This window comes from Dryobates pubescens, chromosome 13 (genome assembly GCF_014839835.1).
Source record: "Dryobates pubescens isolate bDryPub1 chromosome 13, bDryPub1.pri, whole genome shotgun sequence".
Taxonomy (NCBI): domain Eukaryota; kingdom Metazoa; phylum Chordata; class Aves; order Piciformes; family Picidae; genus Dryobates; species Dryobates pubescens.
In genome coordinates, this window is record NC_071624.1 from 8,191,908 (window position 1) to 8,218,346 (window position 26,439).

Consider the following 26,439-nt stretch of genomic DNA (forward strand, 5'->3'; position numbering starts at 1 on the left):
TCGTGCTGATCAACATCTGAAGGGGCATGTGTCAGGAGGATGGACCCAGACTCTCCAGTGGTGTCCAGTGGCAGCGAGGTAAAATGGACACAAACTGAGACACAGAAGGCTTCACGTAAACACAAAGAAAAAATTCTTCCCTTTGAGGGTGGCAGAGCCCTGGCGCAGGCTGCCCAGAGATGTTGTGGAGTCTCCTGCTCTGGAGGCATTCCAAACACCCTTGGACGTGTGATTGAGGCCGAGTGATCCTGCTCTGGCTGAGGGGTTGGAACTAATGATCTGCAGAGGTCCCTTCCAACCCCCGCCGTCCTATGACGAGCCAGCAGAAGGCATTGAGGCAGCGACAGAAAGCAGGGTCTGGGCAGGGACAGATCTCCTTCCCCCTCTTCCCCGGCACCCCGGGGGTCGCAGGCGGGGCTGCTCACCCGCTCCCCGCCGAGTGCTGTCCACGGGATTTCCAGAGGCGGCGGCGGTGAGCGGCGCTGGGGGCGGGGCTGGGCGGCCGCGCGTGCGCGGGGCGGGGCGTGCGGCTCGCGGAGGAAGCGGCGCCAGCGGCGGCGGCAGGCGCGCGGAGCCATGAGCGGCGGGGCGGGGGCCGGCGGCCGCGGCGTGTGAGGGGCTCGGCGGGGCGGGGGGCCTTCTCCCTCCCTTCCCCCCCGTCCCTGCCTTCTTGTCTCCCTCCCTCCCCGCAGAACGATGGTGCCGGGGCGCCGGGGCGGGGGCCGCGAAACCGGCGGGTGGAGGCGGCGGCGGCGGGACCGGCCCCTTTCGGCGCCGAAGGAGGCGGGCGCGGGGCGGCGGCCGTCGTCGTCGTGCCGGGTGCGGGGCCCGCGCCGCCATCTCCTCCGGCTCTTGCCGCTGCTGATGCTCTTGCCTGCCGGTGCCGAGGGCCAGGCTGGCCCCAGCTCCGGCCCCTACGCTGCGGGGCCCCCGGACTGGCCCCGCGCCGGTCCCGGGCCCAGCTTCAGCCTGTACCTAAGCGAGGAGGAGGTGCACCAGCTGATCGGTGAGTGCGGGCCGGGGTCGCGGCGGGCCTGCCGCTGGTGCGGTCTGTAGGGTGGAGGCCTGTGGGGCTGGGGTGCGGTTGTGGGGCCAGGGACTGCGGATTGGGATTGTGGGGCCAAAGCCTGAGGGGGAATGGGGAGGTCTGTGAGGCTGAGGTGACTCTGTGGCTCCGGACGCTGAAAAGGGGATTAGGGAAATTCTTTGTTTAGGGGTCTGGAAGAAGGTGGGAAAAATCTATGGGACACAGTGGGGATGGTGGGGCTGGGGTTAGGGGGAATGCTGAGTGTCAGTGTGAGTGGAGGACTAGAATGGTGGCAGAGGAGCTTCAGGAGAGTGCGGTAGATCTGGGGGTGCAGGGGAGGATGGAGAGGGTGACCTGGTGAACAGGTTTGAAGGACCTGGGGTTTAGGAGAGGGTGGGGATGCTAGGTAACTGGGGTGCGTTTGGACAAATCTCGGGGTCTTTAGGACTGGGAGAGCAGGGAGATACGGTGAAAAAGGAGTCTGAGGACTCTGTGCTGTCTCGTGTGTGCATGTGTGTGGCTGCGGTAAGAAAAGAGTCCTGGGCTTTACTCTGATCCTGAGAGGTTCCCTTGGTTCAAGTGATTTGGTATGGTGCCCCATGGGAGCAGGGGTAAGCACTGGAAGAGGCAAGTTCAGGCCCATGATTTAATTAGGAAGGTGAGTGACATTCAGAGGGCAGAGAGCAGACCTGGCAATAATTGAGTGCGTGTGTGAAAGGAATCTTAATTTCTAGGCAGGCTGACAATTGCTGCACAAGTACTTGGAGGCAGTTCATGAAGTCCCCCATCTGGCCTGCTGCAGAAGGCTTTTGCAGTGGTTTAAACAAAGATTTGTTTTCTGTAGGCTTTGGCTTGCTTAGGCTCTTGTTTAGAATTGGTGGCTGGAGTCTCAAAACAAGTATATTGGTATCCCCAGTGATTTTGGTTTTTTCCTTCAAGTGTCCTCTATCTTCCTAAAATGAAAAATGAACAGTGCAAGACTTGATTTGCATCAAGTGGACAAAATGAAAATATCTCCAGTCAGTTTGAAATCTGTAAGCATGTAGCTGACTGAAGTTACAGGGAGTGGGTAAGACTAAACATTTTCACCCTTAAAGCTTGCTCTTGTGTTTCTTTTGCAGTCATTTTTACTTTGCCTGTGCTTGTTGCCAGATGCTCTGTTGCAGATAGGGGATAAAAATGTCAGGCTTGCTGTTCAGCTGAGTTTTTAAACAAGTAGTTCATCTTGGAAATGCTGAGCGGTTTGAGCAATCCCAAGTCTAGTGCCTGCAGTCTGTTAGTTGGATTTGCTCAGACTTCTGTGGTCCACTGACATAATTATTCATCCTTAAGTAGCAACTGAGGAGGGAAGATCTGCTGTCATTATTGGTTTTTAAATTAAATTCCATCCTGTAACCTTGCTTATGGCTGTCTGTTGCTAACATGGTCAAAGTCACTTATTAGTCAAGATGTCAGTCACTGCTTTATCTCACTTTAAGTATCTGACACTTAATGATTTCTTCTGCTTTTGTGATCCCAAAAGCTTGGGTAAACTGAAGTCTGATGTGGAGATAAAAGTGATGTTTTTCTTTTTTCATTTAGTGGGATTCAGATCTCTGGAAATCTGTAGGGCACTAATTTTCAGTATCTACCTTGTGTTGTTGGCAGGAGAAGATTTAATTAAGGGTATCCTTTACATGTATTAGCTGTTTTAGGTAAGGTGTAGCTTAACAAGGCATCTGGACACTGGCAATCAAATCTCCACTAACTTTGTGTATTTCTCTGACATAAGAAAGTCCGCAGGGATGGGCAGGTGTGTTCTGGTTCTTCACACTTCTGAAAACAAAGCAAGCTATTTTAAAATGTTCAGGTTTGTAGTGTCTGTATTGTGTTTGCCTGCAGTCAGGTTTATGGTTTAAGCACTGCTGTTGGCACGAACTTTCAAAGAGCTGGGTGGTGTACCATTGTTGAGGAAAGCCTTGGTTCAGTGGATGCCAGAATAGACATGTGTAGTGAGTAGGGAAATGCTAGCTCTTGTGAAGCAAACTGTTAGCTTCAGCGAAGGTGCTAATACAAGTCTAGAAGCAAGTTTTCCTTTTGTTTCTAAACAAACTCTCTCTCTCCTGCTGTCTTGCTGCGGTTGAAAAGAAAGCTCTTGGGCTTTCTGAAGTGCTCATAAACCTAAGGGTTACATGGAGTTACTACAACCTGTGATGTGCTTTCATGTTTCTTAATGTCATCCTCTAATGTCTTTAGGTCACACATTTGATTTGGAACAAACATAAGCGTACAGTTGCAAAGTCTTGAATCAGCCATAGCCAGTGATACGGTGTCCCCCGGGAGCTGGGGCATCCACGGGGTCTGGTGTAAGGTCTGTGTGCTTGTACTCGAGCGTAGTCGCTCCAGCAGCGAGGCTGTGCCAATTCAGTGGCACATTGCAGTGCTGCTGCTCTCCTCAAAACCAGAGTTCGGTGTCTTACAGAACCATGGCCTGTGTTTTTAATTAGGTTGTGGCTCTTGTAAATAAAATAGGGACTTGCTTAAAGTTATTTGTGGCTGCTCTTCCTTCTGTCGTGTGGCGACAGGACAGATACTACGACTTGCAGTGAAATCTGCCTGTTACTTTCCTGTATGCTCATGCCAGATTTCCACCAGCAAGCAGTGTGATTCTGACCATGTGTCTGCCTTGGGAGGAATTGTTTTGACATCTTCAGAACTTTATGGAGAAGAAAGTTGGAGAAAACTGGCTTGCCTTATTGTGTGAGATGGATCTTTATTTTGAAAAGTTGCAGAGTTCCCATGGTCTGAAAAGAGGGCTTGCTATATTGCAGACAGATGGTGTCTCTGTTAGAAAAACCTCTTGCCATTCCTGTGGAAAATGTTCACAGCCATTTTAACTATAAGCTTTTGGGGGAAAAAAATAAAATATTGTGGTTTTCACATACTTGTCAGATTCCACTCTCACCAGGCAGAGTTCAGTGACAGATGGAATAAAGGTAGAAAGAGAGCAGAGTTGGTCAAGGGGACTTGGCTAAGACAACTTCAGTGATGGCAGCAAGGAGCCAGAGGTGTTTGAGTGAGAGCGGACCTGAGGGGAGGAGGAAGAGAAGCGTTGCTTGATGAAGATAGATGTCCAGAGCTCTTTTCAGGGATATTAGTGAACTCTTTCAGCTCCCTGATTTGTAGCTTTTTGGAATTATTTTATATCCTTTTGGATTTGGTTTGTACGGACAATCTTTTTTGGCCCTCTGCATAAACCTGAAGAAACTAGCATTAGTCTTGTGGAGTGGCTAACTGTAGAGGCACAATAACACTACCTGATGACATCACTTCATTCTAGCAAATACCCTGTGATAGTAATCACACAGGGCAGAGGGTGTTACATTAAAAAATGAGTTATTCAGTAGTGTCTGTACTTGATTTAGTGACATTTGTTCAGGCTTTCCTTTGAATTCAGAATGTGGTGTTTGCCTAATGGTGAAGTGCTCCATTGGAGTGCTTTTTGCAGGATCCTGGGATATAAAGGAATGTGTACCCGTGCTTGGTGGATAAGGAGCTAAGGTTTAAAGGCTAAAGTAAAATATAGCCATGAATATTAGGTAGCTAGCCTTAATAATTGATTTGATCTGGTCTATTTAAAGTACATAGCATGATTTGGCACTTAAAGCATTCATAGCATATCTCTTAGACCTTCAGCTGTGACTTCCTGGCAGTTCTGCAACTCAGCCTCACAAGAGACCTTGAGTTATACTGTCAGAGGATGAGGACCAGAATCTGTAGCTGCCTATGAAAACTTGGTTTAAGCAGGTTTTTTTTTTGCATTGCAGGCAGTTCTTTTTTATCATTGGTGAGAGCACCTCATTGCTTAAGCTCTTGCTGCTGCTGTGAACAATGAGGACAATCCTTTCAGTCCTGTGTAGGTTTGGTTTTGTTTTTGTAGACCACATACCTTTCAGCTGTGAAAATGGTCTTGTGGATAGCCCTTCTCATCACATGGCTCTGGTTCTTTTTAGAGACAGATCTAGCCTGAAGGCTAAACACAACTTTAGTCCTGTGGGGGAAAAATACCATGTTGCCACAGTAACTGAGGGCTGTCATAATGCAGACATAGGAGGGAGATACATTAGAATTGCAGGAAAATTAAATCAGAAGTCAGACAGTGTTTCATTGAGTTTGCAAACTTCGTATTCTTTGACCTAGTTTCTTCTGAGTAATGATGCTGAATGCTGTCTTCTGTTGGTTTTATATTTGCACTTGCTTAATTACAGAGTTAAATGAATTTAACACTGAACATATCTGTTTTTTTCTTGCATGTTGTAGAATTTCCTTTGAAGCCAGTATGCAGCTTACTAAAATGAGTTGTCTGGTTGTAAGACACAAAATTGATGCAAAATCTGGTATAGCAGATGGTTGATTTGCTTGGGTTTTAAATTGTGCTGCTGACTTAGAGTGGTTCAGGTTGGTAGGGACCTTGTGTGGTCATCTGGTCCAACCACCTTGCTTAAGCATAGCCACCTAGAGCTGGTTGTCCAGCACTGTGTCCAGAAGCTTTTGAGCATCTGTGGGCAATCTGTGCCAGTGCTCAGTCGCTTGCAGTAGAAGAGTTTTTTCTGGTGTTCAGACAGATCCACCCATGTTTCAGTTTGTGCCTGTTGTTTCTGGTCCTGTCACTGGGCACCACCGAGAAGGGTCTGACTTTGCCTTGTTTACGTGCACCTCACCTTTGCGGTCTTCTGCTTTACTCTGTAAAGCAGCTTTGTGTTTCTTGTATAGGGGAGCCCAGCTCTGGATCCACTACTGGGGTGTGGCTTCATCAAGGCTGAGCAGAACCTTGTTAAATTATAGACCAAATGCAGCTTTGTGAATCTCAGATGGAGGCTAAATGGCTCCTACTTAACATAGCAGTTGATCAAGTGGTCTTTTGATTTTACAGTGTGGAATAGCTTTCTTGATGTCACTATTTTGGAGAGAGAGCACAGAAGTTCATGTCAAAAGTGCTTTTGACATGAACTAGAAATCCTCCTCTTCCTTTGTTCCTTGGTTAGATGTCATTGCTATGAAAGGGAGCTGAAAATCGGTGTGCCAGGATGAGTTAGATGTTCATATCATTGTAAAGTTGAAATATTTCTTGTGATTTTTACATTGCTTTGGGGCCTGGATAAAAGCCTACCTGTGTCTGGTTGTAACAGCATCACTACTAAGGCCACCAGCAGCAAGCCAGTTTTGTTAGCAGCACCCAAGCTAAATGTCTATGTGAGATGGGTAACTTATGGGTGCTTGTACCTGGTGTCTCTTCTGGACAGAGGAAATATAAAGAAAGCTTCTGTGTAACTGCAGAAGGGAGGTTAAATAACATGGTCACTAAAAAGCAGATGTTTGAGTACCCTAAACTCTTGAAGCAAGTGTCTTGTGTGGTCCATACTGCAGTTCAGAATCTGGTTTGGTTGTGGCATGTTGTTAAATCTTAGTTTTCCAGCTTTTTTAGTGCTTGACTCTGCATCTTAGATGGGCTTTTAGGTGTTGCAGGTGAATGTCACTCAGGGCTGCTTTGGAGCACAGGAGGGAATGAAGGCTGGCAGTGTGCTCGGAGGATGCATGCAGCAACATCTGGCTGCTTGCTAGCTGCAGCAAGTTGTGGCAAGTTACTTGCATCAGAGTTGAGCAATCTGCTTTTGTTTTGGAGCCTTTCAAAGCACTTGGATGCTTGTCTGTCTGGTTTACCGAGTACTGTGGCTCATGTCAATATTTTTTTTTTGAGGTTTATCAGAACAAGCTGCATTTGGAGTCCTGCTGCCCTGTTTCATTCTATTACCTCACTTTTAATTTGTAAAGTTCAAATAGCCTGTGGATAGCTGTTTCTTTGGAGATGCGTGTAGTCATGTAAACTCTCTGCTTGCAAAACTGACAGAGGAATAGGCTGCTGCAAGTTTGAAATAGCCTGAAGGCTATCAAGAGTGATGCCAGCAGAGGCAGCTTCTAGCCTTGTTTAGGATTGCTTTGAAAGAATATATTCTGTGTGATTACCATTAAGAAGGAGGTTGAGGAACTAGTGAAGTTCATGTGTGTATTGATCTACTCAGCATTGCTGAGATGAGCAGTTGATATCTGTGGTCTGCTTTATCACACCAGCTCATGTGTTTGAGGTTTAAAAATGCTGGGCGCTTAGTCTGGCTCCTGCCCAGATAAAGCAGTCTGCCTCTGCAGATTGGCTGCTCAGGAGGGACTGCATGGGTAGCCGGCCGCTTGGCTTCCTTCCGCTGCTTTCTGTCTTCACTCAGCCCTGGGAGGAAGCAGCCATTTCGGCTCCCAAGAGGCCAAGATCTGTTTAGTGATACATGTTTGTGGCTTTTGTAACATTTGTGTGTCAGGGACTTGGAAGAAATCTGACCTCTGAGACTGAAGGCTAGTTTGATTGCTGGGGGGTCAACTACAGCACAGCAAACTCAAAGCTGCATCCCTCGCTGCTGCGATTTTACACCTGTGTTCTATTTGGCAGCGTTTTATTTATCACCCTTGATTGTTGGCCTGTTTGAGTACTTACTGTCTTTCTCCCTTCAGTGTGCTGACAGAATAGGAACAAGAGAGAGGAAATGGAGTCAAAGAGCTCTCCGTGTGCATGAGAAAAGCCAACAAGAAGGCCTCATGGTGCTGGGAGGAAGGCAAGGGCTGGAACTGCTCCTAGGCACTGTCTCAGGCAGAGAGAAATACAGGCACGAAAAATCCTAGAGTGGCATTGTTTTGAGGGTGGGAGCTGTGGAGGCAACTATACTGTACACTCGGGTATGTGGGTACTTTAAAGGATGGAAGGTTTGGGGGAAAAGCTTGTGTTTTCCTTCTCCCCCATTCTTCTGCTCTTCAGAGTTGTGTTTGGATACTGGAAAAGCTGAGTTAATGAAACAAATTTCAACTGCATCTTGGTTCACAGTTGTTCTGAGCTCTAGTGAAATGGGGCTGCTTGATGACTAATTCCCACCATAAACTCTCCAGACTGGAATATTACTGAGGCAGCTTCTTTTCGCTCTTCAGTTAGAGGCTATTCCTCAAGTACCTCAAGTGTGCAGTATTAAAATCGTACTTAAGGTCTCAACTGTGAAAGCAGGGAGTGGGTAAAGTTTAATGAGTTGTGCCTGATGAATTGATCTTTTTTTTTTTTTTCACCCTTGCCTCCCCTCTGAATGGCCGCAGCACCAGCGGATCCAGTGTAAGAATGAACGCTAACACTCTCCGAAAATGCTTTGTGGCAGTACAAAGGGTGTGATGGTAGAGGCTTCAAACGCATTATTTCTCTTCCATCTGTGCCTTTGGCCTTCTTTCAAGCGGATAACTCGCATATTTGCCCTGACCGCTTTGGAGAGCTGGGAGCAGAAGCAACGGCATGAACCTAATGGGATGCTTTAGAATTTTGCTGTCACTCACTGGGTGTTGAATAGCTGCAATTAAATTAATCAGTGTATTGGTTTCACCGTGCTGCTTGTGAAAGATAAGAGCAGTAACATTTAAGTGTGGGAGCTGCTGATTACTAGGCTTGAAAAACTGCAGCCCAGAATACATCATGCCGGTGGCCCAAATGAAGCTGGCTATCCTCTCAAAACTGTTTTAGCCTTTATCAAGTTAGCTGATGGCCTTGTAGATTAATTCCTAATAAAAGAACAGTGTATTAGGCTTTGTGGCTTTCCAGAATGCAGAGATTGCCGCGGGAGGTAATGGACCTGGTTTAGTTCACGTGGAGCTTCATTTTGCCTCAAGTGATTAGTGTTGTGATGGAAGTCTTCCGCAGTGTCGCAATGGATGTGAAGGGTTCCTTATCCTTTAACACAAGGCTAGAAGCATGAGTTTTGAGACTGAGAGGTCTGATGCATTGAGGCAGAGGTGTCTGTGCTTGGGGTTTTTTGTTTGTTGGTGGTGTGTTTGTTTGGTTTTTTTAAATTTATTTTTATATTATCTGTGCTCTGTTGGATATTTGTTACTGGAATGGTAATGGCCCCTGGCAGGGACACTGTTTTGAAGGTGACTTACCTTGTTGTACCTTACAGTCTTGCCTACAGTGATAACTGAATTAAGAACAAAAAATAAAGTGGCATTACTTCTGTAGCTATGTGACACTGAAAATGCACTTTATTCACGAGTGCAAGTGACAACTGCCATACCTTTGTTAGGTGATTGAATTTTGGCTCAGAAGATTACAGCTGTTCAATTCAGAAGCTCTGTGATACTAGTAAGCATTTGATCTGAAGTTACTTATTTTGAGATGTGTGCTCTTGGGTAACTGTGGTTCACATGGCTGTAACCTTTGGGTTTTATTCCTGTTTGCAATGTTTGCTTCCATTCTAATTCATAAGGAGCATCAAACTTCACCTTACAATGATTTTGAGACATTTGTATTTACCAGTGAGAGGCTTCTTTTATTTCATAAATATAACAAATAATTCTGTGTGCCAAGTTGTTCACTAAAGTTGGCTTTATTTTTTAGAGTTCCCTTTCAGTTGTCTTCAACTCTGTATCTGCACCATTCCTATTCTCATCTGTCCCCTTGGTCTGTAGGTCACTGGCACTAATTTTCCTTGTGTATGTATCATGTGCACCTTTACTGCATCTTTCCTTTGGAATCATCTCTTCAGGTAACCCATGTGTGCTGTGCTGGCTGCTAATAGCAAAGTGACTGCTGGTTTTGTTGTAAATTTTACTAGTGGGTGGTTTTTTTGTTTGTTTAATGGGCAAATTTAGATGATGCTCACAGGAGCAGAACGCCCATTGCCCATTAACAAGAGTGTCAGCATCTAAGTATTTTCTGTCTATGAGAAAAATGAAGATTTTTTTTCTGTGGTGGAGAGAAAAATAATCAGGCAGGTTGCTTTTCAGAGACAAACCAAAGGGTGAGCGACTGGGTCCTAGGAACAAGGAATGTTGTCTTTTCAGTATTGAGTTAAATTGTGAAGTTCCTCATGCTTTCACCTGAGCCAAGTGCCATTTCCTGGGGGAAGCTTCTTCCTGTAGAAGGGAAGAAGCAGAGCCTGTGACTTTCAGGAAGAGCTTTCATCATGAAAAATGCCACTTGCCTGTGGTGTTGAACTTGAAAACTCTATTTAACAACATCTGTAAAGTGAATTGTTAGTCAAGATTCGCAAGGATTTAATGAGAGCTCTCAGCTAAGAGGTGTTTTTTTCTCTTGTTTCCTAGGTAAGTTTTTAGGGATGCAATAATTGCCTTGAAGTTATGTTGAGTATTTTCTCAAAATGTGTTTTGCCTATTGTATTCCACCTCCAGGTTGTGACAGGTTAACTCTGCACAAGTGACAAAACTCTTTGTGCAGATAGTTGGTCTGTGTGCTTCCCTGCCACCACTGGGTAGGGTTCAGTGAGTGTTACGGTTTAACTCAGCTGGGGCCTGAATGCCAGGAGCCTGCCCTAACAAGACTCGCCCACTTGATCAGGAGTGAGAGAAACATAAAATCCCCCCACAGCCCTGTGGGGTGAGATTAGGAGAGTTTAAAGGAATAACAGAGTGTACAGTGTGTTTCACAGAAAAGCACAGCAAAAAGGAGAAGCAAGCCCACAGCCAGCAATAGTGGAAGAGACCAGCACCCCCAAACTCGTAAAGGAAACAGGCACTAATTTCAGTCATTGCACAGCCAGGAGTCTACCAGGCTGTTGGGTGGGCAGCTATCTTTTCCAAATTACTCTTAATGAAATAGTAATATTTGCAATATGAATGCTAGCCCAGGCCTTCTAGAAATATAATTTAACTCTTACATTGCACATTAGTTTTTGGTATCTTGATTTTTAGGCAAAAACTGCCAGAATTGTTGTTAAGTAATGAAGGTAACCAGGTAACAGACTCCTCAATGTTGTCATTGTCTTTAAGAACATGTTATTATGTGTGTGTTGTAGAATACATTTGCTTCATTAGAATAAAATATGATTATTTTCCTATGCTGATAGAGGCAAGTATCTTTAGTATATATAAAAAGAAGGGGGGGAAAAGTGATGCTAGACTGCATTTGCACAAGGACATTTGAAAATAAGTGCTTTGTTAGACAGACATGATCTAATTTTGTCACCCATGCAAGGGCTGCCCAGCAGCTTTTTGCATTTAGGAATGAAAATTGGCCTCTCCCCTTCCTTGCTGAGCTGCTTCAGATGTTTTGTTATGTTAAACAGTGCAAAGAATGACAGACTTTCTCTGTGGTGCTTCCTTTTTGTTTGGTTTCGGCTCTAATTCATTCCTTCAGGTTTGCTCCCAAGGGTGGAAGATACAAAGACATGGAAGATACAAGGATGTGGAAGTTAGTTATGAGCTTCAGGGGTTGCCTGGGTAAAAGGGTGACATTTCTACTTTGAAATCCAAGCAAAGCATTGGTCTTGCTGTTTTCATGTGGGTTGGTGTAGGTTAGTCAAGGCTGAGCAATGAGAAACCAGATTCTTCAGTGATGTGCATTGTCTGCAAGTGGTCTTCCTGAAGGAAGCTTGCTAGGGCAAAACTGCTGCTGCTATTTAAAACCTGTTCATTGCTAATCAGCAGTATACTGCTTAAACCACTAGAAGCATTTCCAAAAGGATTTTCTTCCTCTGCAATTTATGTAACCTAAACATTTTTTGGCTATTTGTGAGGTTCTCCACTCCTTTCTCTATTTTACTGCTTTGTCAAGAAGATAGTTATTGAAGAACTGCCAGTTTTCTCTAGCTGTTTGCAATGCATCTGTGTTTTTCTTCTAGAGCCACCTGTAGTACTTCAGTAGTTTATTAAACATTTTTGAAATCCACAACAGCTGGGTATAGGAGCCTTGTTGCTGTCTTCCTTTCTTCAGCAACCTGCTGTGTAGACTGATATATCTTGCACTGCTGCGGTGTTTGAAAGAGTACACCCTTAAAAGCAGAAATTTGATGTTGCTGATTTAGCCTGTGTATCAACAGTGACTTGCTTAATTTGTTACCTCTTGAAGCTACTTCAGCCCAGAGCATATTTGGAAAAAAAAACCCAAACCCAAAACAGGAGGCTGAGGGAGCTGGGGTTGCTTAGCCTGGAGAAGAGAAGACTCAGGGGTGACCTTATTACTCTCTACAACTACCTGAAGGGAGGTTGTAGACAGACGGATGTTGGTCTCTTCTCCCAGGCAGCCAGTACCAGAACAAGAGGACACAGTCTCAGGCTGCGCCAGGGGAGGTTCAGGCTAGATGTTAGGAAAAAGTTCTATACAGAAAGAGTGATTGCACATTGGAATGGGCTGCCTGGGGAGGTGGTGGAGTCGCCATCACTGGAGGTTTTCAGGAGGAGACTTGATGGGGTGCTTGGTGCCGGGGGTTAGTTGTTTGGGTGGTGTTTGATTGGTTGATGGGTTGGACGCGGTGATCTTGAAGGTCTCTTCCAACCTGGTTTATTCTATGTACTCTATTCTAAGGTAACTAGGACTGTTTTGGTATGAGGTCTATCTAAGCTGGTGCTGCTGCAGTCCTGCCCACCATATGAAGTGCACCTGAGCATCCTTACTAATTTAGGGAGTTAAACTGGCTGAGGCATGTTCAGGTTTTGTTTTTCTTTTCTTGCATAGTGCCAGTTTGGATCCTTGACTGTGACTTGCTGGAGGTTTAAATAAAAACATTGCAAGGCAGATGCAGGTGTGCGTGTCTGAAAAACAAAGCTGAAGTGCAAAATTAAAGCAATTTGGTGTTAACTTAAACTGACGTGCTAATAGAGCCTGAAGTGTTTCTGCAAACTTCTTAACCATTTTTAATGTCTACTCCAGAGAGTTAATAGTATCACTAGCCTGGAAATCTAAGCAGTGAGGAAACACAGTTGCATTATGTGTGAAAGAAGATATGTAGGTAACAAGGAACAAGTATCTGATAGAACAGATACTCACTGAACATAATTGAACCTGTCTGACATTTCACCCAGGCTGATTGTTGTCCTCTTGATCTAAATTTGTGGGAAGAGGGATGTTGAATGTCATCTGCCCAGCCTGTTTGCTGTGGACTCCTTGTCTTCTGTCTTCAGCTGCACAGGGCTGTTGGAGCCTGGCAGGCTGTGCCGTGGTTTTTATTGGTGAAAATTTAACCTGTGACCCGTGTGCCATCAAGAAAAGCATACCTTACCTTGGCTAAAGTCTTCTAACTGTACAAGACTGGAGGCTACCCTGCCTGGAACTCTTGAGCATGCCTGGTACTGCAGCATTGTCTGGGCAATTTCTCTGGGTATAAGGAATTTTTCTTTCCCTGTAAGGGGAAGAGTTGGAAAATGGAGGAAGCCCAGGAGTGCTGTGAGCCAAGTGATGGCAAGCTGCATCAAGAATCCTTGGGTAATGCTGCAGATCTGGCTTTTTCTGCTTTCATGACAGGGTCCTGTGCCATTGCTTTTGTCTTCCCTTGTGCCCTTCCTTGTGGCTGGGATGTGGTGCAGCTGCCAGCATCACCTGGCTCCTTTGTGTCAGGCAGAACACACCTTGCTGCCTGCCCAGAGCACAGGCAAGGTGGGCTTCCTGACTGTCAAGTTCAACTGCATTTTTTTTGTGTGTTTTGCTTGCTTGCTTGAGATAATCTATGTAGACAAAGTACTTCAGGAATTTGGAGCTGAGGTCCACTTGGAGGCCTGTAGCTAGTGGTGGTCCCCAGGGGTCTGTACTCTATCCAGTTCAACATCTTCATTAGTGACCTGGATGAAGGTACAGAGTGGACCCTCAGCCAGTTTGGTGATGATAATACCAAATTGGGAGGAGGGACTGATGCCCCTTTGGGCTGTGCTGCCATCCACTGGGACATGGACAGCCTGGAGAGCTGGCAAAGGGCAAACTAATGAGTTTCAACAAGGGCAATGTAGACTTCTGCATCTAGGCAAAAATAACCCCCTATATCAGTACAGAGTAGGGGTTGACCTGCTGGAAAGCAGCACCATGGAGAAGGACCTGGGAGTCCTAGTGGACAGTAAGTTGCCCATGAGCCACCACTGTGCTTTTGTGACCAAGGTGGCCAATGGCATCCTGGGTTGCATTAAGAAGAATATGGCCAGCAGGTTGAGGGAGGTTCTGCTCTACTCTGCCATGCTGAGGCCATATGTGGAGTATTGTGTCCAGTTCTGGGCTCCCCAGTTCGAGAGACAGGGATTTACTGAAGAGAGTCCAGCACAGGGCCAGTAAGATACCGAGGGGACTGAAACATCTATCCTATGAGGAAAAGCTGGGAGCCACAGGCCTGTTTAGCTGGAGGAGACTGAGAGGTGATCTTACTGATGTTTACAAATATCTGAAGAGAGTGGGTGTTGAGAAGAAAGAGCCAGTCTCTTTGTAGTGCAGCCCAGTGATAGGACAAGGGGCAGTGGATACAAACTGGAACATGGGAAGTTCCACTTAAATATTGTTGGGAAGAAATACCCAATGGCGAGATGGGTGAGGGAAAGACTCGCAGCAATCAATATGATTGATAAGCAAGCTTCAACTTTATTGTTAGAAAGCACGGCTTATAAAGCACCTCAGCTAAATATGCACAGATGTCATTATTTCATTGGCCATTAGTCCAGGGTTACATTATAATATCCAGCCCACTTACAGTTAGATCTACGTGCAAGCTCCTCTCTAATTAGTTCTTTGTTTTACTTATCCTTTATCTATACTCATAGCTGCAAGCACAGCTTCAAGGCCACGATGATCCCCCTACATCAGCACACCTGCTCACTGCGAGCAGCAAACATCTAGATGGAGTCCGGCCTACACACTTTGTTCAAGCAGCTGTTCCATAGGACTATGCCCCTGCAATTCAAGCCATTCCTCAACAAAATATGAGGGAAAACTTTGCTGTAAGGGTGCTGGAGCCCTGGAGCAGGCTGCCCAGGGAGGCTGGTGGGGATCTCCTCCTCTGGAGACTTTCAAAACCTGCCTGGATGTATTTCTGTGTCACCTGCTCTGAGTGGTATTTTGATTCAAGTGAAGCTGTTGGTGCTGAGAGGTGTTTGTTCTAGTGTGTTAGGTGTTGGTCCTGTTCTTCCCTGTCTTACTCTTTTCATTCTCATTGCAGGTCTTGATGCAGAGTTGTCTTACGTGAGGAATGACGTGGTTAATCACTACGCATTGTCCTTCAATCTATTAATACCCAGTGAGACCAACAATCTTCACTTCAGTTGGCATGCTAAATCCAAGGCAAGCAGGCATAACTTCTGTGTCGTCTGTATTGTGTGGTGAATGCTAATGCTCATAATCATAGAATTGGTTAGGGTTGGAAGGGATCACAAGGATCATCTAGTTCCAACCCCCCTGCCATGGGCAGGGACACCCCACACTAGATCAGGCTGGCCAGAGCCTCATCCAGCCTGGTCTTAAACTCCTCCAGGGATGGGGCCTCAACCACCTCCCTGGACAACCCATTCCAGGGCTTCACCACTCCCATGGTGAAGAACTTCCTTCTCACATCCAGCCTGAATCTCCCCCCCTCCAGCTTCATTCCATTCCCCCTGGTCCTATCACTACTGGATATCCTAAGAAGTCCCTCCCCAGCCTTCTTGTAGGCCCCCTTCAGATACTGGAAGGCCACTTCATGGCTTTTTAAAATTAGCACACATTAGCATATGCTGGGTGCAAAAGAATTGTGTGGTTGCAGGCAGCAAGTTAAGGTAATGTGTATCCAAATAGTTCCTTTATTCTTTTAGAAAGGTTAAGCACATTTTGGCCTGCAACAGTATTGAACAGAGTGCAAGCCAGCCTTTCTACTTTATACCACATTCTGCCTTCACAGGCAGTTCAGTCCCTTGCTCTTTTGAGCAGGACCATTGAAGGAGTTTCCTTTTTACAGCTTCTTCCAAAAGCTACCTGGATCACTGTCCCTGCCCTGAGTTCCTTTGGGTGTTTTGAACTTTTGGGTGAATTTTCTTTGAAAATAAGGTAGTGGGTATTTGGGGTTTTGTGGTTTTTTTAATTTCAGGAAGAATTTTGAAAAGGTGTTTGGCATTTCTTTTTACTACTGTAGAAATTTCTTACATATTTTCTCTCTCTCAACTGTTGTTACAGGTTGAGTATAAACTGGGATTTCAGGTAGATAATCCCCTGGCTATGGCTGTCCCCCAGGCCAACATTTCTTTACAAGGAGAAGTTCCTCGGACCCTTTCAGGTAAACTTCCTACCCCCTAGAAGTGCCCAGGTAGTGCTGATACTAATAATACTTTCTAGTGGTTCTTTTCTTCCCCCCCTCCAAATGTATGTAGGGCTGCATAAGAGCATAATTTTCCTCTATTCAATGTATTATGTTTACAGGTCTTCTGCAACAGTTATGACATTGCTAAATGGGTATTCTAGATTGAGAGTATTAGTCTGAGAGTAATACTTTCTTCCCTTTGTTTAGTGGAGGATAGAGATTTTTTTTTAATGTATATGTACACCCACAAGGTTCTTGTTCTCTTTCACCAAAGATGATGATAAATAATTGCATGGATTTAAAAATCCATTCGTTTCTCTAGCCTGTAGAGGTGACGTTTCAAGATGTGTGGGAGTTGTTTAATGCATTAAAAAGTTTATGGTAAGTTTAAAACTGAGAAAGCCATTTTGAATATATACTAGCTCCTCACAGAATTTATGCTAGAAACAACTGCATTTGTTTCAGATATCCAAGTGATCATCATTCATGCTTGTTGGAGTAGGATTCCTCACTGTCTTGTGCTCTGTTAGACCTTTAAGGGGCTATAAAATAACATATTGAGGTTTTGGTTGCCTACTACTTTTTTTTGTGGAAGCAGACACTGAGGAATTCAACTTGTTACAATAAATTGCACAGGTATATAAGCTAGAAAGTAAATAATGTTTTAGTTTAAGCTTGGATTCCAGTCAGATTTGTGGAGACAAAAGCATTTCAGCTTCATGGCTGCAAAAAAATTGTGCTGTCATAGCATTTGAAAAAGCAAGGAGGAAAACTCAGTTTTCTGGTATTCTGTGCTAATGGAGGGTTCTCTTGGGACAGCACTGTAACTCCAGAGCTGATGGATAGTTCCTGGTCAGTTATCCACAAATGGAATTTTAGGAATCTGTGAAGTTGTAATAAACAACTCACATAGAGATTTTAAACAAACCTGTGTCATAGATCTAAATAAATCCTTAACTAGTTGCCTGAAGAGGCAAGGTATGAAAATAGCATTTCTTAAGAGTACATAGAGATGCACCTTATAAACATAATTTTAGAAGAACCTTATAATTTAAATGTCCCTTCACCACAATGTCTGAAATGTGCTTGTACCTCATTGTAATGCTTCTTTTGTTGCCTGTTTGCAGTGTTTCGTGTTGAACTCTCCTGCACTGGCAGACTCGACTCTGAGATCACAATACTAATGCAGCTCAACTTGACAATAAGTTTATCAAAAAACATCACAGTTCTAAATTTCAAACGAAGGAAAATGTGCTATAGAAGTAAGACACTCAAGTTTTACATATTAAAAAGCTTTAACACTAAAAGAATGGTAGGAAAAAAGGGAATGGGATGTGAGTTACGGTTCCTGGGAGTGAATGTTGGAGAGGGTAAGAAGAAACCAGGTAACATTTTGCCTTCCAGAGATGAATGGGGACTGGAAAAAGCAGAGGCTGAGTAATGAATTCCCTAAGTGCTCTGCTGCATTGACTGACCTTATCATAAATATAGCAAGAAGCATTCTCTCTGTTGTGCTTGGAAGGAAGAGGCTAGTTTCCTCGAATCTGCAACACTCTGTTCAAATTGTTCTCAGTATTCCTCAAAAAAATCTACTTGGTTTAGAAATTGTGGTTAGGTATTTAAAGTGAAAATCTAGAACTAGCTCTGTTCCTAAAGTCATAGAATCAGTAAGGTTGGAAAAGACCTCAAAGATCATCAAGTCCAACCTGTCACCTAAGACCTCATGACTACTAGACCATGGCACCAAGTGCCACATCCAGTCCCCTCTTGAACACCTCCAGGGATGGTGACTCCACCACCTCCCTTGGCAGCCCATTCCAATGCCTAACAACTCTCTCTGTGATGAACTTTCTCCTCACCTTGAGTCTAAACTTCCCCTGGCTCGCCCCTTTGGAAAAACAGATTTGTTTTTCCATGAATGAGGCAATTACATTCCTGTGAGGGTCTACAATTATAAATGTATACCAAACTTAATGGTTTTCTCTTAATCTGTTTAGAGCATGAACCAGAAGTAAAATCTCCAGCATCTGATAAAAACAGTAGCAAGGCTATCTGTAAGTAAATCAGAGTATACAACTTACTTTGGATGTGAAAAAGGAAAAACTTGTTATTTCCACAGCTTTTCCCTGTGAAAACACTCCCAAGGCAGTCTGTACTACACTTAGGCTCTTAGTGGGGTTTGTTTGTAATTCTTTTAACTGGGAATATGTATGCAAGTGAAGTGGAAAAAAACCTATTCCAAGTTTCCTAACACCTTTTTTAAATCACATCTTAGGGGCTCTGGCTTCTGTGTGTGACTCTGATCTATTTTGTTGACTTTAAGACTTGTCTGGTCCTAATTTGTCGCTACTGAATGAATAGGATGAGCTAGTTCATTTTATTCATAGTGTCAGTCAGGGTTGGAAGGGACCACAAGGCTCATCTAGTTCCAACCCCCCTGCCATGGGCAGGGACACCCCACACTAGATCAGGCTGGCCAGAGCCTCATCCAGCCTGGTCTTAAACATCTCCAGGGACGGGGCCTCAACCACCTCCCTGGACAACCCATTCCAGGGCTTCACCACTCTCATGGTGAAGAACTTCCTCCTCACATCCAGCCTGAATCTCCCCCCCTCCAGCTTCATTCCATTCCCCCTGGTCCTATCACTACCTGATATCCTAAGAAGTCCCTCCCCAGCCTTCTTGTAGGCCCCCTTCAGATGCTGGAAGGCCACAATTGGGTCATCTCGGCGCCTTCTCTTTTCCAGACTTGAACAGCCCCAACTCCTTCAGTCTGTCCTCATAGGAGAGGTGTTCTAGCCCTCTGATCATCCTTGTGGCCCTATTCACTTCCCTTCTAGCTGAAAATATCATTGACTGACTGTGCTTGGCTTCTGTAGTACCCAAAATGTAAACATTTTTTGCCAAAATGCTTTTGGAAAGCAGTGGAGCAAATTTTCTGGCTCCTGCACCCTTCTCATGCACACCTGAGTGGCAGGGCACCAGGGGAGAGCCTAGGGGACAGCACTGCTGTCCTCCTAATGTGTCAGTCTGCTGGGAACTTAAGAAATGTTCTTTGTTGGAGGGTTGGTTTTTTGTTTGGGGGTTGTTTTTAATTTTTTTCCCTTTTGAGAAAGGTTCATTAACTTTTCCCCTTGCTGTTTCAGTTGATCCTGTAAATGCAGCTCCCACCACTTCTACCCGCGTGTTCTACATCAGCGTGGGGGTGTGCTGTGCTGTCATATTCCTGGTAGCAATAATACTGGCTGTCTTGCATCTACACAGCATGAAGAGGATAGAGCTGGATGACAGGTATGTGTGTAAGCTTTTCAAGTGCATTTGTGGGGTGCATTTGCTCACATTTGTGGGAGTTCTGATCTCAAAATGAGCACTCTAGTAGCTTGCCATTGCTGTTCTTGATGTCAAGCTGTAGCAATTTATTTCCTGTGTAGAGTTGTGGGAGCTGCTACACTGCAGAAAGGCATCAGTTGCAGGTGCTCTACTGTTTATGGGGTGGGAGGATTGTGACTGGGCTTTTGTCAGAATAGTTGTGTGGAGGAGATACAGTGGGGAACTGTGGACAGGACTGGATGTACAGCAGTTGTCAGGATTGAAGGAAAATGTGAGAGATACCTGGGTGCACTGAAAATACTTGGGTTTCTTAACAACATCTACAGGGGATTGAATGTCACTTTTCTCTGTTTTGATTGATTTACTGGTATGCACTTTGGCTTTAGGGTGAAGTCTGGGGATTACAGCTGATATAAAGCTGAAAGTGTGGCTCTCTCCCAGATGTGTTTTCAATCCAGAAAAATCAAATTGGCACATGTGTGCAAAAAGGACTTGGAATGCAAACCCAAGGGCAGTATGGTCAGCTGGGTGGGGATTAAAGGCAGAGGCGGAAGGGAGGCTGAAAAAGCAGGTGGACTGAGGCTGTACAGTTGCATCAGATGCAACTGTTCAGAAGCAGCCAGTTTTGAAATGGAATACTTTGGAAAACAGTCATGCCCGTGGGTCACCCATGCTGAAAGGATATCTTGAATTGTTTCTGTACCTACCTGCAGCCCCTCAGCATAGTTCTGCCTTTTCATTTTCCTCTCCACTCCTTTTTCTTTCTGCTATGTGCTCCCCTGGTGTTCCCAGACCATTTGTTTTCAGAGGGTGTCAGTGTAGTAAATAGTAATGGTTTCTTGAGATCTGACTAACCAAATGATTTGTCAGCTTTCCTCAAGTTATTTGTGCTTATTTGTCTTTCAATCAATAGCTGCTGTTAAAGGATGTGCAACTTGCCTTAATTCCAAAGGGAAACCATTATGTTTATAGAATGTGCTCTTAGTGTCATCTGTGAGGGTTTGAGAGGCCATCTAGCAGCATGCTAAATGTCCTTTCATCCACTCCATGGTGCTTGATTTCTGTGGACACACATGCTAAAAGTCAATCTAATATTAATACTCTGTGGTTTGTAGCTATTAAAGAATGTGCTGTAAATCAGCATATGGCCTTCTGAAAAATTCTGGAGAGCTTGTGAAGGTAGTGGGGTTTAGTTGTTCAGGGACCTGTGTGGTGACTTGTTTTTTAATCACAGAAGTGCTGACCAAACCCTGACTGGGCTGTTGCGTAAAAGCTGTGGTCCACTACTGTTGTGGTAAAAGTGTAGCAATGGCAACATGTGACTGAGAACTGGGATCTGTGGAGTTTGGTTTTGAGAATGGACAGCATACATAGGAGCCTGCAAAGAGATTGCAAGATGATATTTCAGTGCTTGCTCGAACTGCTGTTCAGTGCTGTGATTTAACATTGGTGTTATGCACTGGCATTACAATGAGCACTGGCTGCTTGATGCAGCAACTAGCGAAGAAACTCCTGAGAGAAGAAACAGCTTTTGATTTGGTTTTGAATAACAAACCCAAAATGTTCCTGCAAAGGTGTTCTCCAGTGAAGATGATAACATTGTTAGGGTTCATGTCTTCCTGGAGAACAGACTGAAAACCACCACTGCTCTTGTGCTTAATTAAAAACCCCAAACCAACAGCAAAAAAACCCAAACAAACAAACACCCTCCCACCCCCCCCCCAAACCAGAACTAAATAAAAAGGAGGGCAGCTCTTAAATGGAAGCTAAATCCAGGCAGCTGAGTTTACAGGGCTGCACATAGGCTCTTTAAGATCTTCGTATCAAAAACTCAGAGCAAATGGTTGCATACTTTCTATAGAAGGCACTTGAAAGAGTGCCAAAGAAAATTGGCATCGTTTAACAGCAGGATAATGGAGGTTATTAAAAGCAAGAAGATCTCCTTTGCAAAGCTGACATGGTATACAAGTGAGAAAACTCAGAGAGCTCATAAACATGAGCAAGGTAAACCTAAAAACCAGTGTAAAGCCAGCAAAAAAGGTAGTTTTTCAAACTTGCACTGAGCATAAGAGACTAACTTCTTTTTCAAACTTGCCTGCAGCAGGAAGCCAGCCAAAGAAATCTGCAGGGCTAATAAGTGATCAAGTTACAAAAGAAGTTTCCAGCCATAGCAGGAAAGCAAAATGCGAGTTGTGCATCAATGTTCGGTGCAGTGACCATGCTAGGACACTTTGGGCAGCTTGCTGGAGGGTACATTGTGTGGAATCAGCTTGTAGATGCAATAATGTGAGCAGTTGAAATAAACAGTAATCAGTTGCCAGCATCAGAGAAAATAAATACAACAACTGTAAAGAAAAAAGTGGAATAGCTAGACCACCAGTTGTGGCTTTTAACCTTCTTTTAAAATCTACACTAGAACCCTACAACTGAAAGATAGTGAATGTGGGAATCATTTAAAAATGCTTCCCAAGAGAGATTAAGGCCAGCTGTAAATTGCTAAGCCTGATGCTTGTCTTGTGAGAATTAGTAGGTTTTGTTTGAAAGGAAAGCTTCAGCAGGTGTATCTGTGATTCCAGTCTAATGGGGAAGCATTGACTTCCTGGATTTTTAGAGGAAGCCTTGCTTTAAAGCCAACAGTGGTCCTTGAGAGCATCACCAAACGTGTCTATAAAAATCGTACGAGAATGGCTAGTGCTGCTTGGTCAGGGCTCAACAGCAGCCCAAGAAGCAAATGGCATGTTGATTATTTGGTAATGCAGAGGGTTGTAGCCAAAAATAGTATCTTCTTTGCTCTCCCACTACAGCCAGCTGAAGTGGAGAAGATTTTAAGTTTCATAAAAGGAGGGGATGCTTGTGTGCGTGTTTGGGAGGGAGATCAAAAAAGCTTCTTCTGGCTCTGCCACCTGAGCTAGTAAGAGGTACTGCCTTTGCCTGTAACTTTCTCAACTCTTCTTAGGCTATTATAGCTACAGCTTTTTGTAGGAGAGAAAGCCATCCTGCTGTGATTTAGTCTGTCATTTGCTTGGCTCTTGAATACTACACGCAGCTTCTACCCAAAGAAGATGTCAGAGTACGTTTTAGCTGCTTCTGAAAGAGGCAACAAATATCCTTAGCGAGAGGGTTGACCAAGTAACGCTGGGCAGTTTGGCCTATAAAAGAGATGAAGCTGGTATAGGGCAAACAACAGTTTGCTACACTTAACTAGGCAGTATCTTTTCCATGTGCTGTAGTACAGGAACAGGCAGCAGAATGAGCTAGCAGCTTGCATGGCCAGAGCAAGCAAGAAGAGATCGCTTCAGCTGAAAATGCTAAGTTAAGCTTTGCAGAGTGTTAGGAGTGCCTCTCTGTTTGGGCCAGGCTTCTGTTTTCAAACCCACATACTCATTGGGGATTCTCAGGGGGTGCTGGTACCATGGAACAAATGCACACGTGCTTTCTGTGGAATATAATAGCCATGGTGTTTCTGGTACCACAAGGTGGTTCTTGCAATAAATGTTTTGTAACCTTGGTTTTTCAAAAGTGGGGAAAAAGAACTGGAAAATAGAGCAGATTCTGCAAAACAAGTAGGAGGAAGTTGATCACTCTTAAAGGACAGAAGTACTAAGATTTTTGAGTTACCTGAAATAGTTTGATGCGTGAGACTTTAAAAATGCCATTCTTTCAAAGTCTAACCTGGAAAATCTGCCAGGCTTAGCTTTGGTAAGTTAATTTTGAATGTATTGCAGTGGTGAGCAGTCATGTTTATGTCCTTTTTTGTTTTAAAACAGCATTAGTGACAGCAGTAGCTCACAAGGTTTATCCCAGCCTTCCACACAGACAACACAGTACTTGAGAGCTGACACACCAAACAATGCAACGCCAGTAACCAGTAAGTGTTAATCTAATTACAGACCCTTGCAACAGACCTTCTTGGACACAGATGGAGTGTTTGGTGATAGAGTTTATACCAACTCAGTGTGAAGTAGAAGAGCACAAATAATCTCCTGGCTCTGATATGTGTGTGGTTCTGTCCAGCCATGCCATAGACAAGACTGAGACCTCCTTAGGTACTGGGGTCCAGGAGTTGTCATATGAGCATGCTACTGTTTTTCCTGGTCTGTGAAGCATATTTTTTCTTAGCACTGGGAAGATAACTGCATAATGCATTGACATCATAGCATGCACTAAGTTGTCAGGGACCTTTGGAGGTCATCTAGTCTAACCCCCCTGCAGTAAGGGGGACATCCTCCACTAGATCAGGTTGCTCAGAGCATTGTTGAGCCTGACCTTGAATATCTCCAAGGATGGGACCTCAACTACCTCCCTGGGCAACCTGTTCCAGTGTTCCACTACCCTCATGGTAAAAGACTTGTTCCTAAAGTCCAGTCTAAATCTCCTCTTCCCTAATTTCAAACCATTATCCCTCATCCTATCACTGCAGGCCTTTGTAAACAGTACCTCTTCAGTCTTCTTGTAAGCCCCATTTAGCAGTTCAAGCACTCCAGGAAACTGCCAAGCTGAAATAGTGCTCTGACACTCCTAACCTTTTCCTAACCTGTTTTCATCTCCTGTCAATTTATTTTCTCCTCTTCCATAATGCTCCATAAAACATAGAATCATTTAGGTTGGAAAAGACTTAGTAGTGCTACTGAGCATCCCAGTTCATGAAGGAGCACTGCAGAAATGTTACTGTTCAGTGTACTACTGCCTTTTCCTTTTTCCCTCCTCCCATGTGGAAGCATGTGTTCATCTAAGACTGAACTGTAACTTTGGGGAAAATTTTGGCTTTCTTCTTTCTACAACTATCTGAAAGGAGATTGGAACAAGGTGGGTGTTGGTCTCTTCCCCCTGCTACCAAGTGATAGGATGAGAGGAAACAGCCTCCTTGCCCCAGAGGAGGTTTAGGTTGGATATTAGAAGAATATTCTTCAGTGAAAGGGTTCTCCCCTGGAACAGGCTGCCCAGGCAGCCTGATTGAATCCCCATTCCTGAAGGTGTTTAGAGGATGTAGAGATGTGCTGCTGAGGGCCATGGTTTAACACCAGACTTGATAGTATTGGATAATGGTTAGACTCAATGATCTTAAAGGTCTTTTCCAAGTGAAATGATTTTGAGTCTGTGATTCTAAGTTCTACTGTATTTCTCTGGGGGGAAAAAAAAGCCAAAAAGCCAACAGAGGATCTCTTGTCGTCTGAGTTCATCACTGTCTTGCAAAGACCTGCTTGAAAATTCCTTTAGTATAAGCATTAATATTAAAATTAATGAATACATTAAAAAAATTCCTTTCCACAACATTTGGGAGAGAGCTCAGCATGCAGCTGACTCCTGAGCTAGTTTTGCTTCTTGCTACCCAGAGTCACTCCTCAACCTTCTTATTTTTCCATCTCTCATCCCAGATAATGTGCTGTTGATGTCCTGGCAATCTCAGGTTTTTAGGTTGGCCCTCTAAGTGGCACTGGTTAATTTGAATATGATCCCTGGAAACTCATTACTGAGCCTGCCAAAATGGCATGTGGTTGCTGTGGCCAGTCCTCCTTGTTTCAGAATCTCTTACCCACTTTAGAACATCCCTGGTAGCATAGGAAACAGTGAACATGGAAGAAAAATGGTTGCATGCACACAATAAACAGAACATTCTTAATGCTCCCACAGTCATATTAACTCTTTTCAGTTATTTTTAAATTAAAAATAATTGTCAAAGTGGTTCTCAAGATTAAAAATCCACAAATTCATGAACTTGGATAAAAACACTCAGTCCTTTCTGATTGCAGTTGTTTTGAGCATTGAGATGTCTGGAAGTGCCAGAAGAGGGCACTGGTAGTTTTGATTGTTTTCTGCTGGGGTAAGGCATCTTTCTCACTCCAGCATGGGTTCTGACAACCTCTGCCTGTGCTCTCTATTTCCTTGTTGTCAGGGAAATGTAGGGTCATGCATGTGAGGAGTTTGGATTAGTGATGTTCACAGTGAGACTCAATCTCTTTGTTCCTCTGGGATGCTTTGATTATTGTTTCCCCTGCACATTATTTTATTCACGTGACTTCTCTTGTGTCGTTTGTTGTTCAGTACTATAGTTCTTTAAAGATGAAGACCTGATTTTTCAAGTACATGCTGTCACCAGTTTTTGTACCTGTAGGTGGTGCTGAGGTGAAGCAATGTGCTTGTGTTCTTATTATAAGGGTATTTATATTGGTTTGTTTGGCTCTGCTGGCTCCTCAGGTTATCCCACGTTACGGATAGAGAAGAATGATCTTAAAAGCGTCACTCTGATGGAAGCAAAAGCTAAAGTCAAGGACATAGCCATCTCCAGAGAGAGGATAACTCTAAAAGATGTGCTCCAAGAAGGTATTTATGGGACTCAGACCCTTGCTGGCTACAACATTGTGTGTCTATTTCTTGATTTCTAGCTGGATTTTTCTGCAATTAACCATGGATGATGTTTCTCCTATTCACAGCGTTTGGTGGAGGAGAATAATGAATGATGTTTGCATTTGGGGTGTGTATGGGGATGGTGGTGTAGGGAAAGCACTTTCCACAATTCATTAGAATGGGAGAGTGACTGTGCTTGGGACATCATTTAGCTTGTCTGTCTTAGACTAATCCTTTCAATAAAGGAAAGGGTTAGATGGCTTAGCAATGAGCTAATAATCAGTTGGGACTGGAAGTGGCAAAGTAACTGAGGTTACTGGAGGAGAGCTGCTCTTAACAACAACAAAAAAATCACAGCAAAAAGCCCACAAAAAACCTCAATTGTCTAACCTGGTCCTCTGAAACATGCTAGCTTCTGATTTGGAAATCTAATTAGCAGATGCAATGTTTGCTCTGGTATGCAAAATTCAGAGAATTTGGGGTTCCTTTGTCCTGTTTAATGCTTATTTTGGAAGCTTTCATACAGTGTTAATTGGTTCTTGTTGATACTGAATTTGGGAAATAAGCTTAACTATTTTGGGGGTTTTATCATTAATCTTTGCTGCTGCAACTTCAAGTATGTGTTCCCTGAGCATCATGAGAAAACCT

The 26,439-nt window shown here is 44.2% G+C and overlaps 1 protein-coding gene across 2 annotated transcripts in view; it reads left to right on the forward strand.

The window, feature by feature from the left end:
* Positions 1-542: 542 nt before the first annotated feature.
* Positions 543-26,439, forward strand: part of RYK (receptor like tyrosine kinase) — a 50,871-nt gene continuing 24,974 nt past the window's right edge. Inside the window, exons 1-8 of one of the 2 annotated variants that reach the window (XM_054166556.1) lie at positions 543-1,006; positions 15,007-15,128; positions 15,993-16,092; positions 17,244-17,378; positions 18,114-18,170; positions 19,263-19,407; positions 23,214-23,314; positions 25,633-25,767. In XM_054166556.1, the coding sequence (XP_054022531.1) occupies positions 697-1,006; positions 15,007-15,128; positions 15,993-16,092; positions 17,244-17,378; positions 18,114-18,170; positions 19,263-19,407; positions 23,214-23,314; positions 25,633-25,767 (1,105 nt within the window). In that variant the 5' untranslated portion in view covers positions 543-696. The remainder of the gene's footprint in view (positions 1,007-15,006; positions 15,129-15,992; positions 16,093-17,243; positions 17,379-18,113; positions 18,171-19,262; positions 19,408-23,213; positions 23,315-25,632; positions 25,768-26,439) is intronic. The other variant, XM_054166557.1, reaches the window with a different exon arrangement.